The following is a 25294-nucleotide window of genomic DNA, read 5'->3' on the forward strand; positions in this document are numbered from 1 at the left end:
ATCCCCCACACCCTGACCGGCCCTTTCTGGCCTCTCCTGGGCTAGGGCCAGGGGGAATGGGCTCCAGAGAGGACCCAAGAGTCTTCTCATCTCTGTCCCTTACCCAACCCACACCAAAGGCATGGCGACCACAGGTCCACATGGGGCTGTGGTGGCAATCCTTGTGCACGATGGCAGGCTGATGTCACCTGGCCAAAACGGTAGCCTTCCAAGTACCCAGTGGGCCAAAAAAGATGTCACGCAGGATGGTGGCCAATTCGGCGCCTACCCTGCCAAGAGGAAGTGAGCACAGCACCAGAGGGGCCAAAGATGTCACCGAGACGGTACCCCCACCACAGCCACAGGGTCAGTCATGAAGCTGTCCATCGCAGCATTCAAAGGGCCCACCAAGATGTCATCCCGGGTGGCAGCCATCAAAGCACTGGATGGCTTGACCAGTCACATCGGTCAGCATGGCAGTCTTCCCAGTAGCCCATAAGGCCACCGCCATGTCTATGGCTGTTATCATAGTACCCAATGGGTCATGGCAGTAAGTAGGAGAGCAAACAAGATGTTAACCATGAGGCCAGCCAAGCATCACGGAAAGAACCAGGCCCTGAGAGCCCGATGGTGCGGGCCATGGCCATACCCCACCACCACGTCCCCACCCCCCTGCTAGGATGCGTTAAGCAGAGAGCGAGAATAGAGGCCCTGGTAGTAGACCCCAGGCTCCCCACTCTCAGCCCCATAGCCCCCAAACCCCACGTCCAGTTTGGGAGGCGCTGGCGTCTGTTCCGACATCAGGTTGTTGATGGAGAAAGGGTGGTTGAAGTTGTAGGGTGCGTCCAGCTTCAGCTCCCCCGGGAGCTCCAGGCCAGTGAAATAGGGTGTGGAGGGAGCTGGGGAGCCGCAGTCCAGTGCCCCCACATCGTCCCCAGCCTGGGCCTCCGGCTCCGAAGGTGGAGGAGGCGGGGGTGGGGGCGGGGGCGGGGAGGTGATGGCGGCGGCTGTCGGTGTGGTGGTGGAGGCCGCAGACCCCGTGCCATTCCGGGTTCCGCTGTTCCCCTTCTTCACCTTCTCCTCCAGCTTGAAGCGCTTCTGGCGGCGCAGGTAGCAGCCATTCTCGAACATATTCCCGGAGCTGGGGTGCAGGGCCCAGTAGGAGCCCTTGCCCGGCTTGTCTGGGGAGCGCGCCACCTTGACAAAGCAGTCGTTGAAGGAGAGCGAATGGCGGATGGAGTTCTGCCAGCGCTGCTGGTTCTCCCGGTAGTAAGGGAAGAGGTCCATGATCCACTGGTAGATCTCGCTCAGGGTCAGCATCTTGCCTGGCGCCTGCTGGATGGCCATGGTGATGAGCGAGATGTACGAGTAGGGCGGCTTGGCGTGGGCCAGGGGCCGCCGGTACCCCTTAGGCATCTCCTTCCCGTGCACCAGCCCTGGCCCCGAGGCCCCGAACCCCGAGCTGCTGCCTCCGCTACTGCTGGTGCCCAGGCCTGGGAAGGTGGGTCCCAGGGGCGCTGCAGGGGCAGGGGGCGCCAGGGGTCCCGAGGGCAGTGGGGAGGTAGGGAGCCCCGCTGAGGGATAGGGTGAGCTCAGAGGGTTCAGAGTCATGTAGGAGTTGAGGGGGGCCATGGTGGGCACGGGGGTCACCGGCGAGTAGACCTGCAGGGAGAGAGAGATGGGAAGGGTTAGTGGGTTTCCACTCAGACCCATTGTGTGTCCGTCTGACCATCCTGCCTCTGCAAGTGCGTGCCATCATTCCTTGTCTCTCAAGAGAGCTGTCTCTCAGCCCTCTGTGCTCCCAGACGCTCCACGGCATGGTTGAAGTGGTTTTCAAAGTGTGATCCGGGACACCCTGGGGGTTTCTGAAACTTTTAGGGTATCCACAAAGTCAAAACCATTTTTTTTTTTGTACTGGGAATTGGACCAGGGGTGCTCTACTTTCAAGCTACAACCCCACTCTTCCCCTTTTTCCCAGAACAGGGTCTTGTTAAATGCCAATTTATGGTCCTAGCCAGGTGTGGTGGCGCACGCTTGTAATCCCCGTGCTTGGGAGGCTGAGACAGGAGGATCACACAGGTTCAAAGCCAGCCTCAGCTACTTAGTGAGGCTCTCAGCAACTTAGTGAGACCCTGTTTCCAAATAAAGTATAAAATAGGTCTGGGAGTATATCCCGGAGGTAGAAAAGCCCCTGGGCTCCACCCCAGTACCAAAAAACACCCCAAAACTTGTGATTCTCTTGTCTCAGCCTCCCCAGTACTGGGATTACAGGTGTGCACCAACATGCCCGTCCTTATGGTAAATATTAATACACAAAACTCACATCAACAGAAACTATACAAGCCGGGCGTGGTGGCGCACACTTGTAATCCCCACACTTGGGAGGCGGAGACAGGAGGATCGCGCAGGTTTGAAGCCAGCCACACTGGCTTAAGAGACCCTGTTTTCAAAAATAAAATAGGTCTGGAAGTGTGGCCCGGTGGTAGAAGGGCTTCCAGGAACCCCAGTACCACCAAAAATAAATAAATAAATAAATAAATAAATAAATAAATAAATAAATAGAAACTATACAGAATCTTCAGTAATTTTTAAGAAAGTAAAGATGTGGCTAACGTGATGGCACATGCTTGTAAATCTCAGTATTTGGGAGGCAGGGACAGGAGGATCATGGGTTTGCAATCAGCCTCAGCTTCTCTGCAACTTAGCAACATCCTGTTTCAAAATAAAGAATAAGCACCGGGCGTGGTGGCGCACCTTGTAATCCCAGTGCTTGGGAGGCAGAGACAGGATAGTGCAGGTTCGAAGTCAGCCTCGCTGGCTTAAGAGACCCTGTTTCCAAATAAAAATATTTTTTAAAAAAAGGTGCCTGGAAGTGTAGCCCGGAGGTAGAAGAGTTTCCAGGAACCCCAGTACCACCAAAAAAAAAAAAAAAAAAAAAAAAAAAGAATAAAAGAGCCCCTGGGTTCAATCCCAGTACTTAAAAAAAAAAAAAAAGACGTTCCAAAACACACAAAAAAAATTCTTTCCTTGAAAAAACTGAGACATCAATAAAAACTGACCAAATTTTTTTTTGTGTGGTACTGGGGATTGAACACAGGGCCATTCTACTTTTGAGATACACCCCCAGCCCTAATTTATTTTTATTTTGAAACAGGGTCTTATCAGGTTGATGAGCGTCTCACTACTTGTTGAGACTATCCTCAAACCTTCGATCCTCCTGTGTCAGTCTCCCAAGTACTGGGATTACAGGTGTGCACCATCTCACCTGGCTGACTCTTCTCTTTTCTTCCTTTCCTTTCTTGTGTTACTGGGGATTGAACCCAGGGCATTCTAACTCTGAGCTATACCCACAGCCCTATTTTATTTTATTTTATTTATTTATTTATTTATTTATTTATTTATTTGCAGGTCTGGTGATGGAACCCAGGAGCATTCGACCTCTAAGCTACACCCCCCCCAGCCCTATTTTTTACTCCTTATTTTGAAACAGGGTCTCACTAAGTTGCGGAGGGCCTCACTAAGTAGTTGAGGCTGTCTCTAAACCGCGATCCTCTGATCTCAGCCTCCCGAATGCTGGGAATACAAGTGTGCGCCACCACGCCCGGCTCCTAGTTTATTTATTTAGGCACTGGGGATGGAAGCCAGGAGCTTTCTACCTCCAGGCTACACCCCCAGACCTATTTTATATTTTATTTGGAAACAGGGTCTCACTAAGTTGCTGAGAGCCTCACTAAGTAGCTGAGGCTGGCTTCGAACCTAAAATCCTCCTGTCTCAGCCTCCCAAGTACTGGGATTGCAAGTGTGCGCCACCATGCCCAGTTTACAAATTACTGTTTTTATAGGTTAAAAAATGTGATCAGAAACCGGGAGTGGTACACACGGTTTTAATCCCAGTAACTGGGAAACTGAAACAGGAGGAGCACAGGTTCTAGCTCAGCTGCAGGATATAAAAAGTACTAGGGTATAGCTCAGAGGTAGAACACCCTAGTTCAATCCCCCATTATCTCTCACACACACACACACACACACACACACACACACACACACACACACACACAGAGCAGTGACCAGCCAGGCGTGGTAGCCCACACTTGTAATCCCTGCGCTTGGGAGGCTGAGACAGGAGGATCGCACAGGTTAGAAGCCAGCCTCAGCTACTTAGTGAGGCTCTCAGCAACTTAGTGAGACCCTGTTTCCAAATAAATGATAAAATAAGGCTGGAGTGTAGCTCGGAGGTAGAAAAGCCCTGGGTTCCACCCCCAGAATCACAAACAAAACAAAACAAACAAAAAACAGTGACCAAGAGAGATGGAAAAGTGGCTGTCCTCATGAAGCCGACAGTCTCACAGGATGACAGGGAGCACGACAGGCGAGGAAAAGAGAAAGTACACCGACAGCGGTTCCTGTCTGTGCATCCACCCTGCTCACCCGCTGACTGCCATGTGTCCTCTCCTCGTTTTTCATCTGCCCCATCTGCCCCATCTGCCCTGCCGCGTCCACTTGACTGGAGCCCTTTGGCTGTGGATTATTAACACTGGATACCTTCTGGTTTCCTGCCACTCTTAGTGTCTGCCAGTCCCAAGGTCCAGAGAGAAAGGGCCACCTTGGGAGTCAGGGACAGGTGCAAAGGACCCTGGTATGGGTTCCCGTAGGGAAGCCTTCCTCTCCTTCTCTCTTGTCTCCTGTGATCTCTATTAACCCTTTCTTCTTTCTTCCTTCCTTCCTTCCTTTCTCTCTCTCTCTCTTTCTCTTTTTGTGGTACTGGGGATTTGTGGTACCAGGAGCATTCTACTTCTGAGCTACACTCCAGCCCTGTTTATTATTATTTATTATTATTATTATTATTATTATTAGTAGTAGTAGTAGTACTTACTTACTTAGAAACAGGGTCTCACTAAGTTTCATTAAGTATCTGAGGCTGGCCTTGAACCTGTGATCCTCCTGTCTCAGCTTCCCAAGTACTGGATTACAAGTATGAGCAACCATGCCTGGGTTTCTGTCAGCCACTTCTGTCTCTGTGTATCTGTCCATCTTTCCCTGTCTCCATAGGTCTGAGCAACTTCCCATCTCTACGTCTTTGTGTGTATATGCGTGTGTGTGTGTGTGGGGGGGCAGTACTGGGGATTGAATCCAGGGTAGCTCTACCACTGAGCTACATTCCCAGACCTCACTAACTGCTGATGGGCTCGCTAAGTGGCTGAGGCTGGCCTCGAACTTGGACCCGTCTGTCTCAGCCTTCCACGTACTGGCCTGGCCACTGCTCTATCTGTTTCTCCCCTCCTGGGCATTCTCTCTCCCACTCCCCTCCCCCACCCCATTCTCTGGCAGGCAGTATCTTTGCACCTGTTTATCTCCCCTACCGCTACATCTACATCTCCCCAGGAGTCTCACAGGGAACTTGGAGTTCAGCCCCTCCTCCACAAAGTGGAGACCTCTCACCCCCCCACCGCAGTTGGCTGCAGGTCTCCCGTCCCTCTCTAGAATAATAGATGGGGGAAGAGGATGAACTCAGGGGCAACCTCAGACACTTTGTAGATCTCCCTGCACTCTGCCCCACTTCTCCAACGCAGTCAGGTTCTCTGGGACCCTAGGGCCCTCCTTTTCTGGCTCCCCACCCACCCGGAAGTCCTCCTTGAGGTCTGACCTCAAGCTCTCCAGCTGCTCTAATCCACCCTAGGCTTTCCCACGCCCCTCCGCTGGGATGCACCCCTGGCGTCCGGGTCTGAACCGGATCTCCCCCCACAGGGCGGGGCTGAATTGGGGGGAAGCCCTCAGGGGACCTGCACCCCCACCCCCTGGAGGCTGGAATTTCTCCCCTTTCATTTCCTTATTGTTTCTGGAGAAGGGTGTGACTGGGAGCTGAGGGTGGCAGTGAGGGGGTAGAAGCCGACTTTCCAGTCCCTGACCAGCTCGGGCACCCCGGCACTCTGCAAGGCTTCAGATTTCCCGCCAGGAAAAGGAGGGGGGATTAGATCAGCTGATCAGTGAGACCTGGGACCAGTGGAGCCACACAGATAGTCACTCCAGAGGAGGGTGTGGTGGGCAAGAGGTGGTCTGGGGATCCTCTCCCTTCTTAACCAGTGTTCTGGCCCAACAGGAAGAGGTGGGCTCACCAGATGGGAATGCTGGGGAGACCAGCAGGCAAGTAGCCCTCAAATCATGTCCAACCTCCCATATGGCCGTTCTTCCAAAGCGTCCTCCCTAACGTTGGTCACTGCCAGGGTGTCCCTCAATATTTTTTTCTTTTTCTTTTTTGGTACTGGGGATTGCACTTGGACATCCTACCTCTGAGCTGCCCTTCCAGTCCTTTTTATTTGGAAACAGGGTTGCGCTAAATTGGTAAAGTTGGCCTCTGACCGTGGGTCCTCTTGTCTCAGCCTCCCAAGTACTGGGATTACAGACATTGTGCAATTGTGCTCAGCTGCCCCTCCAATCTCCACACAAACCTGGATCCATTCAGACCGTACCCCAAACATCTACTCCTGTCTGGACCCTCCATAACTTACTTTTTTTGGAACTGGGGATTGAACCCACGGGCATTTTACTTCCAAGCTACACCTCCAACCTCTTTTTTTTTTTTTGCAGGTCTGGGGATGGAACCCAGGGGCATTTGACCTCTGAGCTACACCCCCTGCCCTATTTTTTATTCTTTATTTTGAAACAGGGTCTCACTAAGTTGCAGAGGGCCTCACTAAGCAGCTGAGGTTGTCCACGAACCGCAATCCCCTGGTCTCAGCCTCCCGAATGCTGGGATTACAAGCATGCGCACCACGTCCGGTTTCCAGCTCTTTTTAATTTTTATGTTGAAACAGGATCTCATTAAGTTGCTGATGGTGTCCCTAAATTTCTGAGGCTGGCCTCAAACCTGTGATCCTCCAGTCTCAGCCTTCCAAGTACTGAGATTACAGGCGTGCCTCACCCAGTCTGGCTCCCACCACTTACTCTTTGTGCCCCTTCAGAAACACTGATTTGTAGTTGGTTTGGACATCTTAAATCCTGTGCCCAGACTCTGAGCTCTCCAGGGATCAGTTGGGATTCCTCATTACCTGGGATCCTCCTCCTTCCACTCTGGTCTCTGCCTTCCCCATAGAACTGATAGCTCCAGCTGTCCTCTGCCACCTCTCAAGGCTCGAGTCCCTTCCCCAGTCAGACCTGCCGCACCCCACATGCACCTCACACCTCCCCAGACCAGGACAGGCCCCTCCTGGGCACCTAGCCAAGCCCCACACCAGGAGTCCCACCTGATAGCTTAAAAACCCAGAACCACCCACCCACCCCAGGAGCCAGCAGATATTCTTGCAAAACCTAACCATTCCAGCTCCACACATGCTCACACCCCATGCCCACCTCCCCAACCTCACAACATTGATTGTAGAGGGAGGGGGCAAAGCAGGAGCCCTTGTGGCAAGAAGGGGCGCTAGGTCTGGGAGGAGCTTTGTGTTCGCTAGGGTGAGGGAATTAGGATATGGAACAGCCTCCTACTCTGTCTGAGGTGGGACTGGATGAGGGCTTTAGCAGCGGCTGGAAGTTGCTGGATTGGGGAGTGCGGGGGGCACAATCTGAAACCCTCCAGTCTCCTGACTTGGGAAGTCCCTGTTGAGCGTCATGGGTAGGAATAAAGGGATGAAGACAGACCCCTTTCCTGCAGATGCTGAGGGCCCCTTTTCTTGCTCTGAGGTCCCCAAGACTGACGCCATCTAAAAGGTGCTCAACTATCTAAGTCACCTGTTATTTCAGACTCTCCCCATGAAGCTTCATTACCTAGAATCTCCATCCCTTATGCCTGACCACCACCAACAGCCCCTATTTTTGACCCTATCTTAGATCGCTAGCTGGTCCTTTCCCTGAACCCTAATTCCGATTTCCGTCCCACAACCCCCATCTTTAACACTGTATTCCTAGCCCTCGACTTCCCTTAATAAGTGACCTTCTCCCCTGTCAGTCCCTATCTTTTCCCCCTCCGTTTTGAATCCCATCTCCTACAATCCGGCACCTCTATCTCCTACCCTGGAGCTCTGATTCCTATCTTTGGTTGGTTCACTTTAAAAATCGTCTGATTTGGGGGGCCCAACGCCTGGTCCTCACGTTTACGGTGTGACCTGACCCTCGCCTGAATTCTCCTTCCATTTCAGCCCTCGCCCGACCTAGCTTTCCTAAAGCGCGCTTCCGAGTCTTCTCCTCTATGACTCTCACACCTGGTCTCCGTGCCCCGAGCTTTCAGGCTCCCAGCTAGATGCCTTGGCCCGCATCTGAGCCCACCCCACGGTCCCTGCACTCATTTAAACCCAATGGCCTGAAACCTGCCACCCCGCTTCCCGCTCCGCCATGCCCGAGGACACACCTCGCCCGCCTCCGGATAGTAGCTCCATTCGGCCAGGTCATGGGCCTCCATCTTCACCGAGCCCAGCATCCCCCGGTCCTGCGCCCCCACCCGCCCCGGCTCGGCCCGGGGGAACTGAGTGCTCCGGGTCTCTCGGCGGGCACTGCCTGAGTTCCGACCAGCGCCCGGCCGTCCGCCCGTCCGTCCGACCGCTCGGGGTCCCGCTGTCCCGAGCGCCGCGGGAGGAGGCCACGCTTTATAGCCGGGACACCCCCGCCCTCGTCCGCCCCGGGCTCCCCTCCCGCCTCCCCGAGGGCGGTGCGCTCGGACTGGGGCGCCCCCTGCGGGATCGCGAGGAGACAGACCTCAGGCGCCGGGAGCCGCAGCCCGGGGACGCGGGAGCCGGAGCTGGATGAAGAGTGAGGAAGCTACAGGAGGGAGACAGCGCATATAGAAGGGTCCCCAGGACGGAACTGGGGCGCCTTCCCATCCCAGGGAGTTTCCATCATCTCGACCTGAGAGGGAGAAAAGCCAGAGCCCAGCATGTCTGCTGCGGAGGAAAGGGGGCCGAGAACGCCATGGACCCCAGGGGCACCTACGAGCCACTACTGTAAGGACCCGTCGGAGACGCTTGAACCTACATTCCTATTGGACGGATCGGGAGACAAGCATCGACGGCTGGAAATGCTTCAGACTGTGTACAAGATCAGAACCAGAGGCGGAGAGGCTTGGGGCCTCTGCCGGGGCCCGCCCAGGGCGACAGGACACCCCTCCCGCCCAAGCGCTCGGGCCCCGGGACTCTTCACTCTAACCGGAGCCAGCCGTCCAGGGCTCCCTACCTCCGTGGACTCCAATTCCCAGAAGCCTCTACCCTTGCTTCCGTCCGGCGCCTCCACCCGGAACCACATTTCCCAGGAGGCATAGGGCCCGTCGGCCGGAAATGGAGCCCGGGCCGGGGGGCGGGCCGCGGGCCGGACTCCACATCCCGGCAGCCCCGCGTGTGCGGCGCGTGCGCAGCGTCACGGCGGCGGGCGGAAGATGGCGGCAGCAGCGTCTGCGGAGAGGCGCTGCTGAGGGGGCGCGAGGGGGACGGAGGCCGGAGCCGCGGTGAGCGGGAGGAACGCGGGGACCCGAGGACGACGGGAGCAGGGGCCGCGAGGGGACCGGGACGCGGGCGGAGGCAGGGCGAGTGAGGAGCGGGGCGCAGCGGTGCTGGGCACCCAGCCCTGGACCCTTCCTCGGCTCCCTGGTGCCCACACGCCAAAGTTCCAATGTGGCCCCGCAGGCGCTTCCGCCGAGCAGACGGCGCCGGACGCCACTCGGTGTTTTTGCTGGCCCCCCACCTAACAGCTGCACCGGCCTCTCGATTCCTCAAGCTCTCCGTGCGCCTTCCTGCTTCAGGGTTTTTGGCCAGGCTGACCCTCCGCCCGCAACATCCTGCTACCCGTTCAGCTTAGCTAACTCCCATTCATCTTTTGGGCTCCGCGTCAACGTCACTTCCCCTGCGAAGCCCTCCTTTCCCGCCCCCACTCCCAAATCCGCGTGTTCAGGGTTCTGATAGGGCCTTTTTTCTTTCCTTCTTGTTACGTGTGGCCTAGTTTTTGTGTGTGTGTGTTAGATTATATCTGTGATTTTGAACTCCACGAGAGCAATGACTGTGTCTTAGCCAGCGCTGTCTTCCCAGCACGGTGGCCGTAACACTGGAGATGCCCAGTTTATGTTTAGTCAATGAATGAAAAGTTCTCATTGAGCCACTCTTTGGGGTAACAGGGGAGTAGTGACGCTCCCTTGTGGGAGTGGGGCAGCCCAGTCTATAAGTAATACATTGGGAGGGAGACGAAACAGTGATATTAGCCTTAATACAAAGAATGCAGACATTCCACATGTTCTTCAGAAACATTGACTAGCTAAAATAACCAAGATACATCCACATAATAAGAGATACTGTACAACTGTATAATAAAACAAGAGGAGGAAAGCTGAAAGCAAATAAAGTAGTGTTTATTGTACAGTAGACAGCCAGCCCTCTGTATCAAAATTCTACATCTATGGATTCAACCAACCTTGAGTTGAAAATATTTGGGAGTTGAGCATAGTGGTGCATGCCTGTAATCACAGTACTAGGGAGGCTGAGACTGGAGAATTACTGGTTTGAGGCTAGTCTCAGCAATTCAGAGAGGCCTTTGGCTACTTAATGAGACTGTTTCAAAATAAAAAAGTATGTGGCTGGTGTATTGGCGCACATTTCTAATCCCAGTACTTGGGAGGCTGAGACAGGAGGATCACAGGTTCTAAGTGAGCCTCAGAAACTTAGTGAGGCCTTGTTTCAAAATAAAAATTGTAGGGCTGGAGGTTAAGCTTGGAGGTAGAATACCCCTGGGTTTTATTGGTACCACCAAAAGAGAGAGAGAGAGAAAAGGCTAGGGGTGTGCCTCAGAGAACACAGACTGTGTGTGTGTGTGTGTGTGTGTGTGTGTGTGTGTGTATGTGTATGGAACCCAGAAGCATTTGACCTCCAAGGTACACCCCCTGCCCAATTTTTTATTCTTTTTTTTTTTTTTTTTTTTGGTAGTGCTGGGAATGGAACCCAGGGGCCTTCTACCTCTGGGCTACACTCCCAGACCTAGTTTATATTTTATTTGGAAACAGGGTCTCGTAAACCAGCTGAGGCTGGCTTTGAACCTGTGCAGTCCTCCTGTCTCAACCTCCCAAGCGCTGGGATTACAAGCATGCGCCACCACGCCCGGCTTTATTCTTTATTTTGAAACAGTTCTCACTGAGTTGTGAAGGGCCTCACTAAGTAGCTGAGGCTGTCCATGAACCGCGACCCTCCTGTCTCAGCCTCCCGAATGCTGGGATTACAAGCTGCTGGGATTACAAGCGTGCGCCACCACGCCCTGCTTACAGTCTTCTTTTTCATTATTCCCTAAATAACACAGGATAACAACTATTTACATAGGATTTACATTGTAGTAGATATTACCAGTAATCTAGAGATGATTTAAAGATATCCAGGAGCCGGGTGTGGTGGCGTACTCTTGTAATCCCAGCATTCTGGAGGCTGAGACCGGAGGATCGCGGTTCGCGGACAGCCTCAGCTACTGAGTGAGGCCCTCTGCAACTCAGTGAGACCCTGTTTCAAAATAAAGAATAAAAAATAGGGCAGGAGGTATAGCTCGGAGGTCGAATGCCCCTGGGTTCCACCCCCAGACCCACACACACACAAAAAAGATATACAGGAGAGCCAGTGCTCATGCCTTTAATTCCATTACCTAGGAAGGTGAGAGGTGATTACAACTTTGAGGCCAGCACATAGTACCTTAGTGAGACCTGTTTCAAAATAATATAAAGGACTAGAGGGTATAGCTCAGGTAGAACCCCCTCCCCATTCAATATCCAGTACCTTCCCCTTCCCAGCAAAATTATACAAGTGGATGGGCATGGGTTATACTGATTGAATTCAGGTGTGCTTTATCACTAAGCTACATCCCCAGTACTTTTTACTTTGAAACAGTCTCTCATTTGCCAAGAGACTGACAAAGCTGGCCTTGAACTTGTGATCTTCCTGTCTCAGCCTCCTAAACACGGATTACAGGCCACAGTTTGCTCTGTGTGTGTATGTGTGGTGTAGTAGAGATTAAGCCCAGAATGATGTACTTCCAAGCTACAGCCCCAGTCCCATTTTTATTTTTATTTTGAAACAGGTCTAAGTTGTGGAGGGCCTCACTAAGTTGTGATCCTTTAATCTCAGCATTGGGGAGGCACCTCTCGAATGCTGGGATTACAAGTGTGTGCCACCACACCCGGTTTTGCTATGCCATTAGATATAAGCAACTTGAGCATCTGTGGATTTTATTTATTTTGTGGTACTGGGGGTGGAACCCAGGGGCTTTTATTTGGAAACAGGGTCTCACTAAGTTGCTGGGAGCCTCACTAAGTAGCTGAGGCTGGCTTTGAACCTGTGTGATCTTCCTGTCTCAGCCTCCCAAGCTCTGGGACTACAAGCGTGTGCCACCATGCCTGGTTTATATCTGTGGATTTTGGTATGGCAAACTAGTAATTCTTTTTTCTCTTCCTCCCAAGTATTGGGATTATAAATCACAGCCCACTGTGCCATTTTGTGCTCGTGTGTGTGTGTGTGTGTGTGTGTGTGTGTGTGTGTCTTTTGCTAGGGAGTGTATCCAGTGGTATTTTACCTCTGAGCTACACCCCCAGCCCTACTTTATTTTATTTATTTGGAAGCAGGGTCTTACTAAGTTGATGTGAGCCTGACTGAGTTGCTGAGGCTGACTTTGAACCTGCAGTCATCCTGTCCATGCCTCCCAGTACCCACCCCCCACACACACACAAAGGCAAACTACAAAGCAGAAGAAGGAAATGATAAAAAGTTTGAGTGGCTCTTGATGTATTTTCATCATGAAAAGTTCACCAGGGCTGGGCATAATGGTGCTTGCTTGTAATCCTTGTGCGTGGGAGGCTGAGAGAGGAGGATCAGAGGTTCAAAACCAGCCTCAGCAACTTAGCAAGACTCAGCAACCTAGCGAGAGCCCTGTTTCCAAATAAGAAATAAAATCAGGCTGAGGTTGTAGCTTGGAGGTAAAATGCCTCTGGGTTCCGTCCCTAGTGCAAAAAGAAAAAAGGTGTTTTTTTTTTCCAGCCTCAGAACTTCTGAGGCTGAAACAGGAACATCCCAGGTTTGCGGCCAGTCTCAGCAATTTAGTGAGATCTTCAGCAACCTAGCAATACCCTGTTTCAAGATAAAAAGGGCTGGAGGTGAGGTGTAGCTGAGGTAGAGCGCCTATGGGTTCAATCACCAGGGCCAAAAAAAAGAGTGGGAAATGTCATCATTAACATTCTGACTAGGGATAGCAGTATGCTAGTTGCTAAGTGGCCGTGGCTCTTGGCTCGTTAGCCCTATTTTATTTTTTATTTTGAAACAGGATCTCAGAGCCAGGAATGGTGGTGAATCCTTATGATATCAGTACTTGGGAGGCTTAGACAGAATTGCAGGTTGGAGGACAGCCGCAGCAACATAGCAAGGCTCAGCAACCTAGTAGCCCATGTTTCAAAACAACAACAAAAAATCGGACTGGGGGGTATAGCTTGGAGGTAGAGCACCCCTGGGTTCAATCCTCAGTATCACCCAAGGAAAAACAAACAAGGTCTCCTTCTGTTGCTGAGAGCCTCGCTAAATTGCTGAGGTAGCCTCAAACCTGTAATCCTTCTGTCTCAACTTCCCAAGTACTGGGATTACAAGTGGCCGGTACCATGCCTGATTTTCTCATTCTGTTTATAGGAGTGTAGTCTTTTTTTTTCTTTTTGGTACTGGGGATTGAACCTCCAAGCTACATCCCCAGTCCTTTTTAGTTTTTAATTTTGAAATAGGGTCTCATTAAATTGTTGAGGCTGGCCTCCAATCTCCAATCCTCTTGTTTCAGACTCTAAAGTACTAGGATTACAGGCATACACCACCGGGCCGGCTCTGTATGGTCTTCTAGTATGTGGATGTATTATTTTCAGCCAATCTCCCTATTTGTGAACACATGGTTTCCTTCTAATATTTTGCTATTGCAAATAGTGTTATAATTGGTTTCATTGTGTAATTGATATCTGTTTGAAATCATTTCATAATTTTGTAGTATGGCTTTATGATAGATGTCCAGAATTCCCTTCCTCATTTTTCAAAGCTGGGTGTGCTGGTTCACGCTTGTAATTCCAATACTTGGGAGGCTGAGACAGGAGGATCACAGGTTGGAGGATAGCCTCAGTAAGTAGTGAGACTCATCAACCTAGCAAGATTCTGTTTCAAAAATAAAGTAGCCGGGCGTGGTGGCACATGCTTGTAATCCCAGCATTGGGGAGGCTGAGACTGAAGGATTGCCGTACACAAACAGCCTCAGCTACTTAGTGAGGCCCTCTGCAACTCAGTGAGGCCCGGTTTCAAAATAAAGAATAAAAAATAGGGCAGGAGGTGTAGCTCGGAGGTAGAATGCTCCTGGGTTCCACCCCCAGACCCACTAAGTAAGTAAGTAGGTAAGTAAGTAAGTAAGTAAATAAATAAATAAATAAATAAAAATTTAAAAGTAGCTGGATGTAGTATGCTAGTAATCCCAGTACTTGGGAGATTGAGACAGGAGGATCACAGGTTTGAGGACAGTCAGCAAGTAGTGAGACTCATCAGCCAAGTGAGGTTGTGTTTCAAAATAAAAATAAAATAGAACTGGGACTGTAGCTCATAGGTAGAATGCTTCTGGGTTTAATCCTCAATTCCAGACACACAAAATAGGGCTGGATGTAAAATAACTTGGATGTAAAATGCTCCTAGGTTTAATCCCCAGTACCATACACACATACAAAAAGACAAAACAGTTCCCTATAATATTCCAGGGAACAGCTGAAGTGAAGCGTTCTAGCAGGGGGCTCTGACTGGTGTTCCTCAGAGCTGTTTTAGAAAGTTTGCTCTGAGCCAGGCGTGGTGGCACATACTTGTAATTCCAGGACTTGAGAGGCTGAGACCAGAGGATCGCAGTTCGCGCCAGCCTCAGCTACTTAGTGAGGCCCACTGCAACTTAGTGAGATCCTGTTTCAAAATAAAGAATAAAAAATAGGGCTGAGGCCGGGTGTGTTGGCGCATGCTTATAATCCTAGTATTCGGGAGACGGAAACAGGAGGATCGCAGTTCGCGGACAGCCTCAGCTACTTAGCGAGGCTTTACAACTCAGACCTTGTTTAAAAACTAAAAAGACTAAAAATAGGGCTAGAGATATAGCTCGGAGGTACAATGCCCCTGGGTTTCATTCCCAGTACCACAAAAAATAAAAAAAATAGGGTTGGGGGTGTAGCTTGGAGGTAGAATGCTTCTGGGTTCAACCCCTGGTAGCACACACAAACATGCATACACGCAGAGTTTGCTTTGGCGTCCAGTCCAGAGTACAGCTCAGATGGAGAAGCAGGAGGCCCAGAGGCCAGCAGGGTGGCTGCTTTGGTCATTGGCAGATATTTTTGGTTGGTATGCTATGTGTAAAGTGCTAGAGGTGAGGTTTAGAGTTCTGCCTCAGGCCTCAGAAGCATCATTTTGTCCTGTCACACCCATGCATGTATGCACGAACCAGAGAGCAAACCTGGGGAGAGGGGAAGGCCGCACAGGGAAAGAGACTGGGGAGGATGCTGAGTCTTTTGTGGGTAGTGGGGTAACAGTGCATCCCAACCTATGCACAGAGGCCTGGAACTTGACCCATTCCTCTCTTCCAGGGAGTACCTGACAGCGGCCATGGCGACCAGCAGTGGGGACAATGTCACCCGCCGGAGCGTGGCATCACAGTTTTTCACACAAGAGGAAGGGCCAGGCATTGATGGCATGACCACCTCTGAGAGGGTGAGCATGGCGGGGCGCAGCTCCTGCCTCTGTACCATACACCCCAGGTGACAGCCCTGGGAACTCAAGGAGGCCAGTGTGTCACCTGCCTCTGCTCCTTCCAGGTGGTGGATCTCCTGAACCAGGCAGCGCTCATCACCAACGACTCAAAGATCACAGTGCTGAAACAGGTGAGGGTGGGTGGCCCTGGGCTGGAACCTGTGAAGAGAGAGCACTGGTGACTCCACGGGTGCCCACATGGGCGCACCTGTGGGCACGGAACTCACTCTGTGCAGTCATGCTCCACAAGGAGGGAATTCACCCCACTTTGCACGCAGAGCACACCTCAGGTTTATATACTTGGCTCAAGGCCTCTCTGCCAGCAGCCAGATGAACTAGGGCTTGAGTCCTGGATTCTGGCTCAACGCCCTCTGCTCTTCACCACATTTCCTCTGTCACCAGACCGAGTTGACTCAGAGCAGGCAGGGCTGACATGGAGAAGCCCAGGGGACAGTGGGAGCCCAGAGGAGTCTCCTGACCTGGCCTAGTGATGGGGAATCAGAGAAGGCTTTTTGGAAGAGGGGACATTTGCCCCAATCCTGAGGGCTGGGAGGGCAGGAAGTTCACTGAGTGAGAGAGGGCAAGCAGCGTCTCAAGCAGAGGGTACAGGAGCACGTGTGTGCCAGGACAAAAGAGGGAATCATTAGAAGAGAAACCAGTCCAGGTCAGAGGTGCGGGATCAGTTTGCAGGGTGAGAACCCCAGTTCAGCGTGTGGTGTGGGTAATTGGTGCCACCTCTGGTAGAGCGAGTGGTGCTGGTGGCCTAGTTGTAAGGGCCCTTCTCCCATAGTCCCTTGAATTGTAGGAACAAGGCCTGTCCCAGCTCTGGGCTTGCAGGAGGATACTTTGGGAAGGGCTTATTCCAAAGAGCCTGGCAGTACAAGGGCCTCAGGGAATGGGTGTTTCTTGTCATAAGTAGCTTGCTCAAAGGTGGCAGTGTGAAGTGGGGAGTAGATGAACAGCTTAAGGAAGGCCAGACCTCAGAAAGGTAGGAGCCCTGGGCCACTAACCTCTTCTGCCCCCTTGTGCATCATGTCCTCACTAGCTACCTACCAGGACCTGTACATCATAGGATCTCACTGAAGCCTACCAGCAATCCATTGAGCTGACATTTAAGGTTCTCCTTTTATAGAATAGCTAACTGGCTGAGAGGGGAAGCCACTTGCTCAGGGCCATGGTTGGAAGTGGCAGAGCCAGGGATTAAACTGAGCTTCTGGACTGCCCGGCCCCATGCTACCCCTGGTTCTGATTTTATATGTCTGTTCCTTCTTCCCACCACAATCTCCTTCCAGGTCCAGGAGCTGATCATCAACAAGGACCCCACACTTCTGGACAACTTCCTGGATGTGAGTGAAAGAGCAGAATAGGATGTGGGTCTAAGGGTAAGGGGTTGGGTAGTCCCGTGTAGCCTGACCTGCCTTCTGTCTGACGTTGGCAGGAGATCATCGCTTTTCAAGCAGACAAGTCCATTGAAGTGCGAAAATTTGTCATTGGCTTCATCGAGGAGGCATGGTACGGGGCAGCACTGGGAGCATCCTTGGTGACATACTCCTCCTTGCCCTGGGAGTCCTGCCCTCCACTTCCTGGACTCCTGTCTCCCTCCCATTCCCACTGATTCCCCACCAAATACCTCACATCTATGATTCCTCGACTTCTCCCACGCTTCATATTTATATCATCAGTAAGGCTGTGAGCTCTACTTTCATTATACGTACAGCAGCTGACCATTTCCAACCAGGCCTCTGCTCCTGTGCTGGTCCAAGACACAGTTCTCTGCTGCATGGATGACGTTATTGGCATTCTCTCTAATTTCCTGTTTTCTAGCTCAATTCCTTTTTGTTGTTTTTCCCTAATTGAAGTGACATTCATATCACATAAAAATTAGCTATTTTATTTCATTATTATTACTATTTGTGTCTGTGTGTATGTGTGTTGCTGGAAATTAAACACAGGGACCTTCTACCTCTGAGCTATATCTCAGCCCTATTTTATTTTTTATTTGGGCACAGGATCGCACTAAGTTGCTGAGAGTTTCATTAACTTGCTTAGGCTGGCTTCAAACGGGCTATCCTGTCTTAGCCTCCCAAGTACTGGGATCACAGGTATGTGCCACCACACCTGGCTCATTTCCTTAAGAGATAGGGTCTTGCTATGTTGCCCAGGCTGGCTCTGAACTGGGCTCAAGTTATCTGTCTGCTTCAGTCTCCCAAATAGCCAGAACTACAGACATACACCATTGCACTTGTCTTTATTTAGTTATTTTAAAGCAAACAGCCTATAATCCCAGCCCTCCCAGTACTTGGAAAGCTGAGGTAGAATACAGGTTGAAGGCCAGTCTCAGCAACTTAGACTTTCAATAACTTAGATCCTGTTTCTTTACTTTTTTGTTCTTGGTACTGAAGGCTAAACCCAGGAGCATTCTACCTCTGAGCTACATTCCCAACCCTATTTTACTTATTTATTTATTCACTTATTTATTTGTGCTACTGGAGATTGAACCCAGAGTCATTCTTTTGAGCTACACCCCCAGCCCAATTTTATTTCTTACTTGGAAACTGTCTTTCTAGGTTGATGAGTCTCACTGAGGCTGTCCTCAAACCTGTGATCCTTCTGTCTCAGCCTCCCAAATACTGGGATTACGAGTGTGTACTACCAAGCCTGGCTTTTTATTTTTTTATTTTGAAACAGGATCTTGTTTCAACTTGCAATCCTCTTGTCTCAGCTTCCCAAGTACTGGGATTACAGGAGTGCGCCACTGCCTCCAGCTTCAAGACCCTGTTTCAAAATAAAAAAGGAGCTGGGCGTCGTGGTGCACACTTGTAATCCTAGCATTCAGGAGGCAGAGACTGGAGTTTTGCAGTTTGTGGACAGCCTCAGTTACTTAGCAAGGCCCTTCACAACTCATTGAGACTCTGTTTCAAAATTAAAAAGACCAAGAAATAGGGTTGAGAGTTTAGCTCAGAGGTACAATAACCCTGGATTCCATCCCAGTACCATAAAAAAAAAAAAAAAGGATTGGGGTATAGCTCAGAGGTAGACTGCCTGTGGGTTCAATCCCTAGTATTGCCACAGTACTGGAGATGGAACCCAGGGGCATTCTACCTCCGAGCTACACCCCCCGCCCTATTTTTTATTCTTTATTTTGAAACAGGGTCTCACTGAGATGCGAAGGGGCCTACTAAGTAGCTGAGGCTGTTTGCAAACCGCCATCCTCCAGTCTCAGATTCCCAAATACTGGGATTACAAGCATGTGCTGCTGTACCCAGCATCATTCTCAAGTTTTTGTTTTTGTTTTTGTTTTGGTGGTCCTGGGCATGGAACCCAGGGGCCTTCTACCTCTGGGCTACACTCCCAGACCTATTTTATATTTTATTTGGAAACAGGGTCTCTTAAAGCTGGCTTCGAACCTGCGCAATCCTCCTATCTCAGCCTCCCAAGCGCAGGATGGGGGGGGGGATTACAAGCGTGCCCCACCACACCCGGCTCATTCTCATTGTTAACTGAGGTTGGCCTTGAACCTGTGACCCTCCTGTGTCCGCCTCCCTAGCTTCCTTTTTTGCTTTTTTTATGAATGAAAGCTGGAGTGATCCTGCTAAATGTAAATCAGTCTCATCACTACTTTGCTTTCAGACCCCTGTTGATCACCCCCCACCATTAGGTTGAGACCCAAACTCCTCACCTAGCCCCATCACCCTCTTCTGGTCCTCTGCGCCTCAGAAAACGCTGATGTTAATAGTTTGTCCACTTGCTGTGTCTAGTAGTGACCCTCAGCCCCAGGTCATCAGGTGGTATAACTGCCTCTCTTGCCCAGAAAGCCCTTCCTGGCTGCTTCCATGCAGCCCCATGCCTCTAGCACTGTGTCTGCCCTGCTCTTTTTTGGTGGTTTTCACTCATTGAAATTACCCCAGTAATTCTCTTCATGAAAACGTCAGCCTCCGCAGGGATGGAGCATGACTTTTGTCTTGGCCCTTGTATCTCCAGTGTTCCCTCGACTTAGTAGGGGCTGACCACGTAGTTGTTGAATAAGTGAGTGGGTTCGGTCATAACTGGTCATGTGGACTGCTTACTCTGCTCTTCACGGTATTAGTTCCTCTCCTAATTATTGCCTTTGAATTTCAGAGTACTGTTGTTACCCTCTTTTTGTGGAGGGAGAATCTGAAGCTCTGAATGGTCAAGTGACTTTATCAAGGGGTCATTTACTCATTCATTCATTAAACATTTACTGGGTGCTTTGTGACTGGAAGGAAATAAAATAGCCCCAGTTGCTTAAATATTTTCTGTTTGCCAGACACTGTACTAAATGCTTGACTTCCTTTGTTGTTTGGTCTTCCACGTGACACTATGCATTAGTTACTTGACCCACTTAATTGGAGAGAAAACTGAGGCTCAGAAGGGTGAAATTTCATTTTCTTAAGGTCACAAGTCAGTTTCTGGTTGGCTGGGATTTCATCCCTGTCTGTGACACCAGGTTGTCAAACCCCCCCCTTTACTAGAATTTGTAGTAAATTTTCTGAGTTTGCAAAAACCCATTTGCTTACCAAATATGTAGTGTGCCTGCTATGTGCCAAGATTTTATGTCAGGTTGTTGGAACACAGCAGGGATCAAAACAGATATTGTTCATGCCTTCCTGTAGCTCACAGTTGAGTTTCATATTTTCTGACTGCTTAGATTAATATTTAATTTCACATTGTTATATATGCTGTGAGAATTATAATTATGTTGCTGTTTTCACAACAGCATATTCAGTAGGAAGTCTTATTATTCTAAGTAAGATGAAGTCACTTGCCTAAATTCAAATGGTTGTCTGACTCTGTTGCCCAAATTCATGTGGTTGTCTGTTGTCTAGCCTCATGTGAATGCCAGAGCCCCAACAGGGCAAAGGAGTGGGGGTTGCAGGAGCAGCCATGATAAAAGGGTTCAGGTACAGCTCAGACTGGTGACACGAACCATTGTTCTCAGCTTCTGTGTTTTGGCAAACAAAACAGATGCAATCTCTGACTCAACTACCTCCATTCCAGTTCACCAAGACATGAGCCCTTTTCTGCCCATACCCCAGGGCTCTACCACCTGGCCTAGAACTCTATACCTCGACCTTACCCCATTTCCTCCATCCCCCAGCAAACGAGACATTGAGTTACTGCTGAAACTGATCGCAAACCTCAACATGCTCTTGAGGGACGAGAATGTGAACGTGGTGAAGAAGGCCATCCTCACCATGACCCAGCTCTACAAGGTGGCCCTCCAGGTAACCGCTCCCTCCTCGCTGGGGTACCCACCTGACGGCTCATCTACAGCCAGATCTGTTGGAGTACAGACGAGGGTCAGATCACATTCTTTATCTGCAAGGTGTGCTGTCTGTCTGTGGAAAAACAGCACAGGGATCTAACGTCAGGAAATTGCCATTAATCCTTCCTTCCTTCCATTGGTCTATTTATTCAGCAGACATTCCCCCAAGCACCTCTCTATGCCCAGCCCTATGCTAAGTGGTACTAGAGACACAGCAGTGACCAAGACACTCCAGGTCCTGCCTTTGTGGTATTCAGCCCATTAAGGGAAACAGGCCTAACAAAGAATCATGGCTGGCTGGGCATGGTGGCACATGCTTGTAATCCCAGCATTCGGGAGGCTGAGACAAGAGGATTGCGGTTCACGGACAAAGTCAGCTACTTAGGCCCTTTGCAACTCAGTGAGACCTTGTTTCTAAATAAAGAATAAAAAATAGGGCTGGGGGTATAGCTTAGAGATAGAATGCTTCTGGATTCCATCCCCAGTACCACACACACACAAAAATTATGGCTGAGGGCAATGGTGCATGCCTATAATCCTAATAATTACAATACATTATGTGGCATTGTGTCCTCTGCCCTAATTAATTAATTAGTTAATCAGTTTTCTTTTGTGTGGTACTAGTGATTGAATCCGGGGGCATTCTACCTCCCAGCCAGCAGCCAGCATTCACACCTCAGTCCTATTTTATTTTTAATTTTGTAACAGGGTCTTACTAAGTTCCTGAGACTGGTTGCGAACCTGAAGTCCTCCTATCTTGGCCTCCCAAGTACTGGGATTACAGGCATGTGCTACCACCCAATTTATTTTTTAGTTTGAAACAGGATCTCACTAAGTTGCTGAGGCAGCCTTCAAATCTGCAATCCTCCTGTCTCAGCTTCCCAAGTATTGGGATTACAGGTCTGTACCACCAAATGAATGTACTCCTCATCTTTTATGGTTCTCTAGGTGATGGTGGAGGATGTTGGTGATTAATGTGTTGTCCCTTCTCTTTGTCTTCCTCTACTGTCCCTCCCTGCCCCTCTGGCAGTGGATGGTGAAGTCACGGGTCATTAGTGAACTCCAGGAGGCCTGCTGGGACATGGTGTCTGCCATGGCTGGAGACATCATTCTCCTGTTGGACTCAGACAATGATGGCATCCGCACCCACGCCATCAAGTTTGTGGAGGGTCTCATTGTCACCTTGTCACCCCGCATGGCTGACTCAGAAATACCTCGACGCCAGGAGCATGACATCAGCCTGGACCGCATCCCTCGCGACCACCCCTACATCCAGCACAGTGAGAGTTGCCTCTTGTTCACCTGGGGCTAGCTGCCTTCTTCCCTCCTCCTTGCCTTGTTTTTTATTTATATATATATATATATATTTTTTTTTTAATTGGTACTGGGGATTCAACTCAGAGAAACATTCTACCTCTGAGCTATACCCCTAATTCTATTATTTATTTATTTATTTATTGCGGGTCTGGGTACGGAATCCAGGGCATTCGACCTCTGAGCTACACCCCCTGCTTTATTGGTTATTCTTTATTTTGAAACAGGGTCTCACTAAGTTGCGAAGGGCCTCACTAAGTAGCTGAGGCAGGCTCTCTGGGAACCTAGATCCTCCGGTCTGAGCCTCCCAAATGCTGGGATTACAAATGTGTGCCACCATGCCCAGCTTAATTTTTATTTTGAGACATTGTCTCAGTAGGTTGATGAGAGTCTCACTATTTGCTGAGTCTGTCCTCCAATCTGCAAGCCCCCTGTCTCAGCCTTCCAGGTACTAGGATCACAATGTGTACCACCACACCCAGCTTGGTTTTTAATTTTTATTTATTTACTTATTTATTTGTTTATTGTGTGGTACTGGGGATTGAACCCAGGGGCATTCTACTTCCAAGCTACACCCCCAACCCTATTTTTTGTTTTTTATTTTGAAATAGGGTCTCACTAAGTTGCAGTGGGCCTCACTAAGTAGCTGAGGCTGGCCGCAAACTTGTGATCCTTCCTGTCTTAGCCTCCCAAGTACTGGGATTACAAGCATGCGCCACCATGCCTGGCATGATTTTTAATTTGTGGAAGCAATACAGTGCAATGGATAAGAGCCCTGACACTAGGTTTAATCCCAGCTTTACCACTTACTCATTGTGACCCGCATGTTAATTCCTCTCTGAACTTGATTTTCTTTTTTTTTTTTTTTTTTTTTTTTAGTGAAAATGGTAGTAGCGTACTTTTTACAGGCTTGGAATGAGGTTCCATGAGGGTGTGAGCAAGTAAATGCCAGCTCCTATATGGTTTTCTTTCTTTTTTTTTTTTTTTTTTTTTTCTTTTCTTTATGGTACTGGGGTTCCTGGAAACCCTTCTACCTCTGGGCTACACTCCCAGACCTATTTTATATTTTTATTTGGAAACAGGGTCTCTTAAGCCAGCAAGGCTGGCTTCGAACCTTCATGATCCTCCTGTCTCTGCCTCCCAAGCGCAGGGATTACAAGCATGCGCCACCACTCCTGGCTTTTATTTTTTATTTTTGAAATAGGGTTTCACTAAGTTGCAGAGGACCACACTAAGTAGCTGAGGCTGACAGTGAACCTGTAATTCTCCCGTCTCAGCTTCCTAAGTACTGGGATTACACACGTGCACCACCATGCCTGGCTTTATTTATTTATTTATTTTTTTTGTGTGGTACTGAGGGTAGAACCCAGGGGCTTTTCTACCTCCGGGCTACACTCCCGGAAACAGGGTCTCACTAAGTTGCTAAGAGCCTCACTAAGTAGCTGAGGCTGGCTTCGAACCTGTGTGATCCTCCTGTCTCAGCCTCCCAAGCGCTAGGATTACAAGCATACGCCACCACACCCGGCTTTTTATTTTTAATTTTGAAACAGTCTTAGGCTGTCCTAAATCTGAGATCCTTCTGTCTGGGTCTCTTAGATACTAGGATTACAGGCATGCACCACCATTCCCAGTTATTTCTAGTCTCTTGCTATTACAAGCACATGCTTTGAACATCCTCAAAACTTAATTTCTATACTTATTAATAATGTCATAGGCTAGGCAGAGTGAAATATGCCTCTAATCCCAGCCACTTGGGAGGCTGCAGGCAGAGGTTCACAAGTTCGAGACCAGCCTAGACAATTTAACAAGACCTTGTCTCAAAAAAAAAAAAAAAAAAAAAAAAAGATAGGAATGGGGATGTAGCACAGTGGTGGAGTACCCCTGGTATCAGTCTTTAATACTGCCAAAGAAGAAAACTGTTACATAGGATTAATCAATTACTAAATTTTCCATTTTTCTAGACAGTCATAGATATCTGAGTGCCAGGGCTTAGTCTTTCTTTTTATTGAGGTTTGAACCCAAGTTATATCCCCAGTCTTTTTTATTTTTTGTTGGAAACAAGGACTTGCTAAGTAACTGAAGCTATCCTCAAACCTGGATCTTCATGTCTCAGCCTCCCAAGCGTTGAGACAACAAGCATGTATAACAGTAGTGGGTTCAGTCTTTTTTTTTTTTCCTCGCAGATACAGGAGTCAGATCCAGGGACATTCTACCTCAGAGCTACACCCCCAGCCCTGGTTTTTTTTTTTTTTTTTTTTTTTTTGCGTGTCTAGGGATGGAATCCAGAGGCATTTAACCTCCAAGCTACACCCCTGCCCAATTTTTATTCTTTATTTTGAAACAGGGTCTCACTGAGTTGCAGAGGGCCTCACTAAGTAGCTGAGGCTGTCCACGAACCTCAGTCCTCCAGTCTCATCCTCCCAAATGCTGGGATTACAAGGGTGCCCCACCACGCCCGGCTTCCAGCCTTGTTTTTATTCTTTATTTTGAAACGGTGTCACTAAGTTGTAGAGGGACTCTCAAGTTGTTGAGGCCTTCTGAGAACCTAATCCTCCTGACTCAGCCTCCCAAGTACTGGGATTACAGTTGTGCGCCACATGTCTGGTTTGGTCTTTCTTTAAGCCTCAAAAGGTGCTCTCTCCAAATGGCTGGGAGAGAGGACCCCACTAATTGATTTTCTCCTCTCTCTTGTTAGATGTGCTATGGGAAGAGGGCAAAGCAGCCCTGGAGCAGCTGCTCAAGTTCATGGTGCACCCTGCCATCTCCTCCATCAACCTGACTACAGCGCTGGGCTCCCTCGCCAACATCGCCCGCCAGAGACCCATGTTCATGTCTGAGGTGATCCAGGCCTATGAAACCCTACATGGTAGGTTGAGCCCCTCCCTCTCCCCTCTGTATTGCCTGTCTGCCCTCTAGCCACTCTAGCCAGTTCTGGGCATAAGGATAAGATGGGAATTGTTAGAGTGTTGCAGGAACCTGG

General features: G+C 49.7%; 2 protein-coding genes across 2 annotated transcripts in view; one reads left to right on the forward strand and one right to left on the reverse strand.

Annotated features, from left to right (window-relative positions):
• Positions 1-654: 654 nt before the first annotated feature.
• Positions 655-8389, reverse strand: FOXA3 (forkhead box A3; the record flags this gene model as incomplete). Its single annotated transcript, XM_080702760.1, has 2 exons — positions 655-1641; positions 8321-8389. The coding sequence occupies 2 exons, from the start codon at positions 8387-8389 to the stop codon at positions 655-657; spliced, it is 1056 nt and encodes a 351-aa protein (XP_080558886.1).
• Positions 8390-15566: 7177 nt separating this feature from the next.
• Positions 15567-25294, forward strand: part of SYMPK (symplekin scaffold protein) — a gene marked incomplete at its 3' end in the record, with an annotated part of 32619 nt that continues 22891 nt past the window's right edge. Inside the window, exons 1-7 of the mRNA XM_080702759.1 lie at positions 15567-15674; positions 15779-15844; positions 17006-17059; positions 17152-17225; positions 20833-20959; positions 22031-22280; positions 25010-25180. Coding sequence (XP_080558885.1) covers positions 15570-15674; positions 15779-15844; positions 17006-17059; positions 17152-17225; positions 20833-20959; positions 22031-22280; positions 25010-25180 — 847 coding nt within the window. The 5' untranslated portion in view covers positions 15567-15569. The remainder of the gene's footprint in view (positions 15675-15778; positions 15845-17005; positions 17060-17151; positions 17226-20832; positions 20960-22030; positions 22281-25009; positions 25181-25294) is intronic.

Source organism: Muscardinus avellanarius, assembly GCF_963383645.1.
Source record: "Muscardinus avellanarius genome assembly, chromosome: 10".
Taxonomy (NCBI): Eukaryota; Metazoa; Chordata; class Mammalia; order Rodentia; family Gliridae; genus Muscardinus; species Muscardinus avellanarius.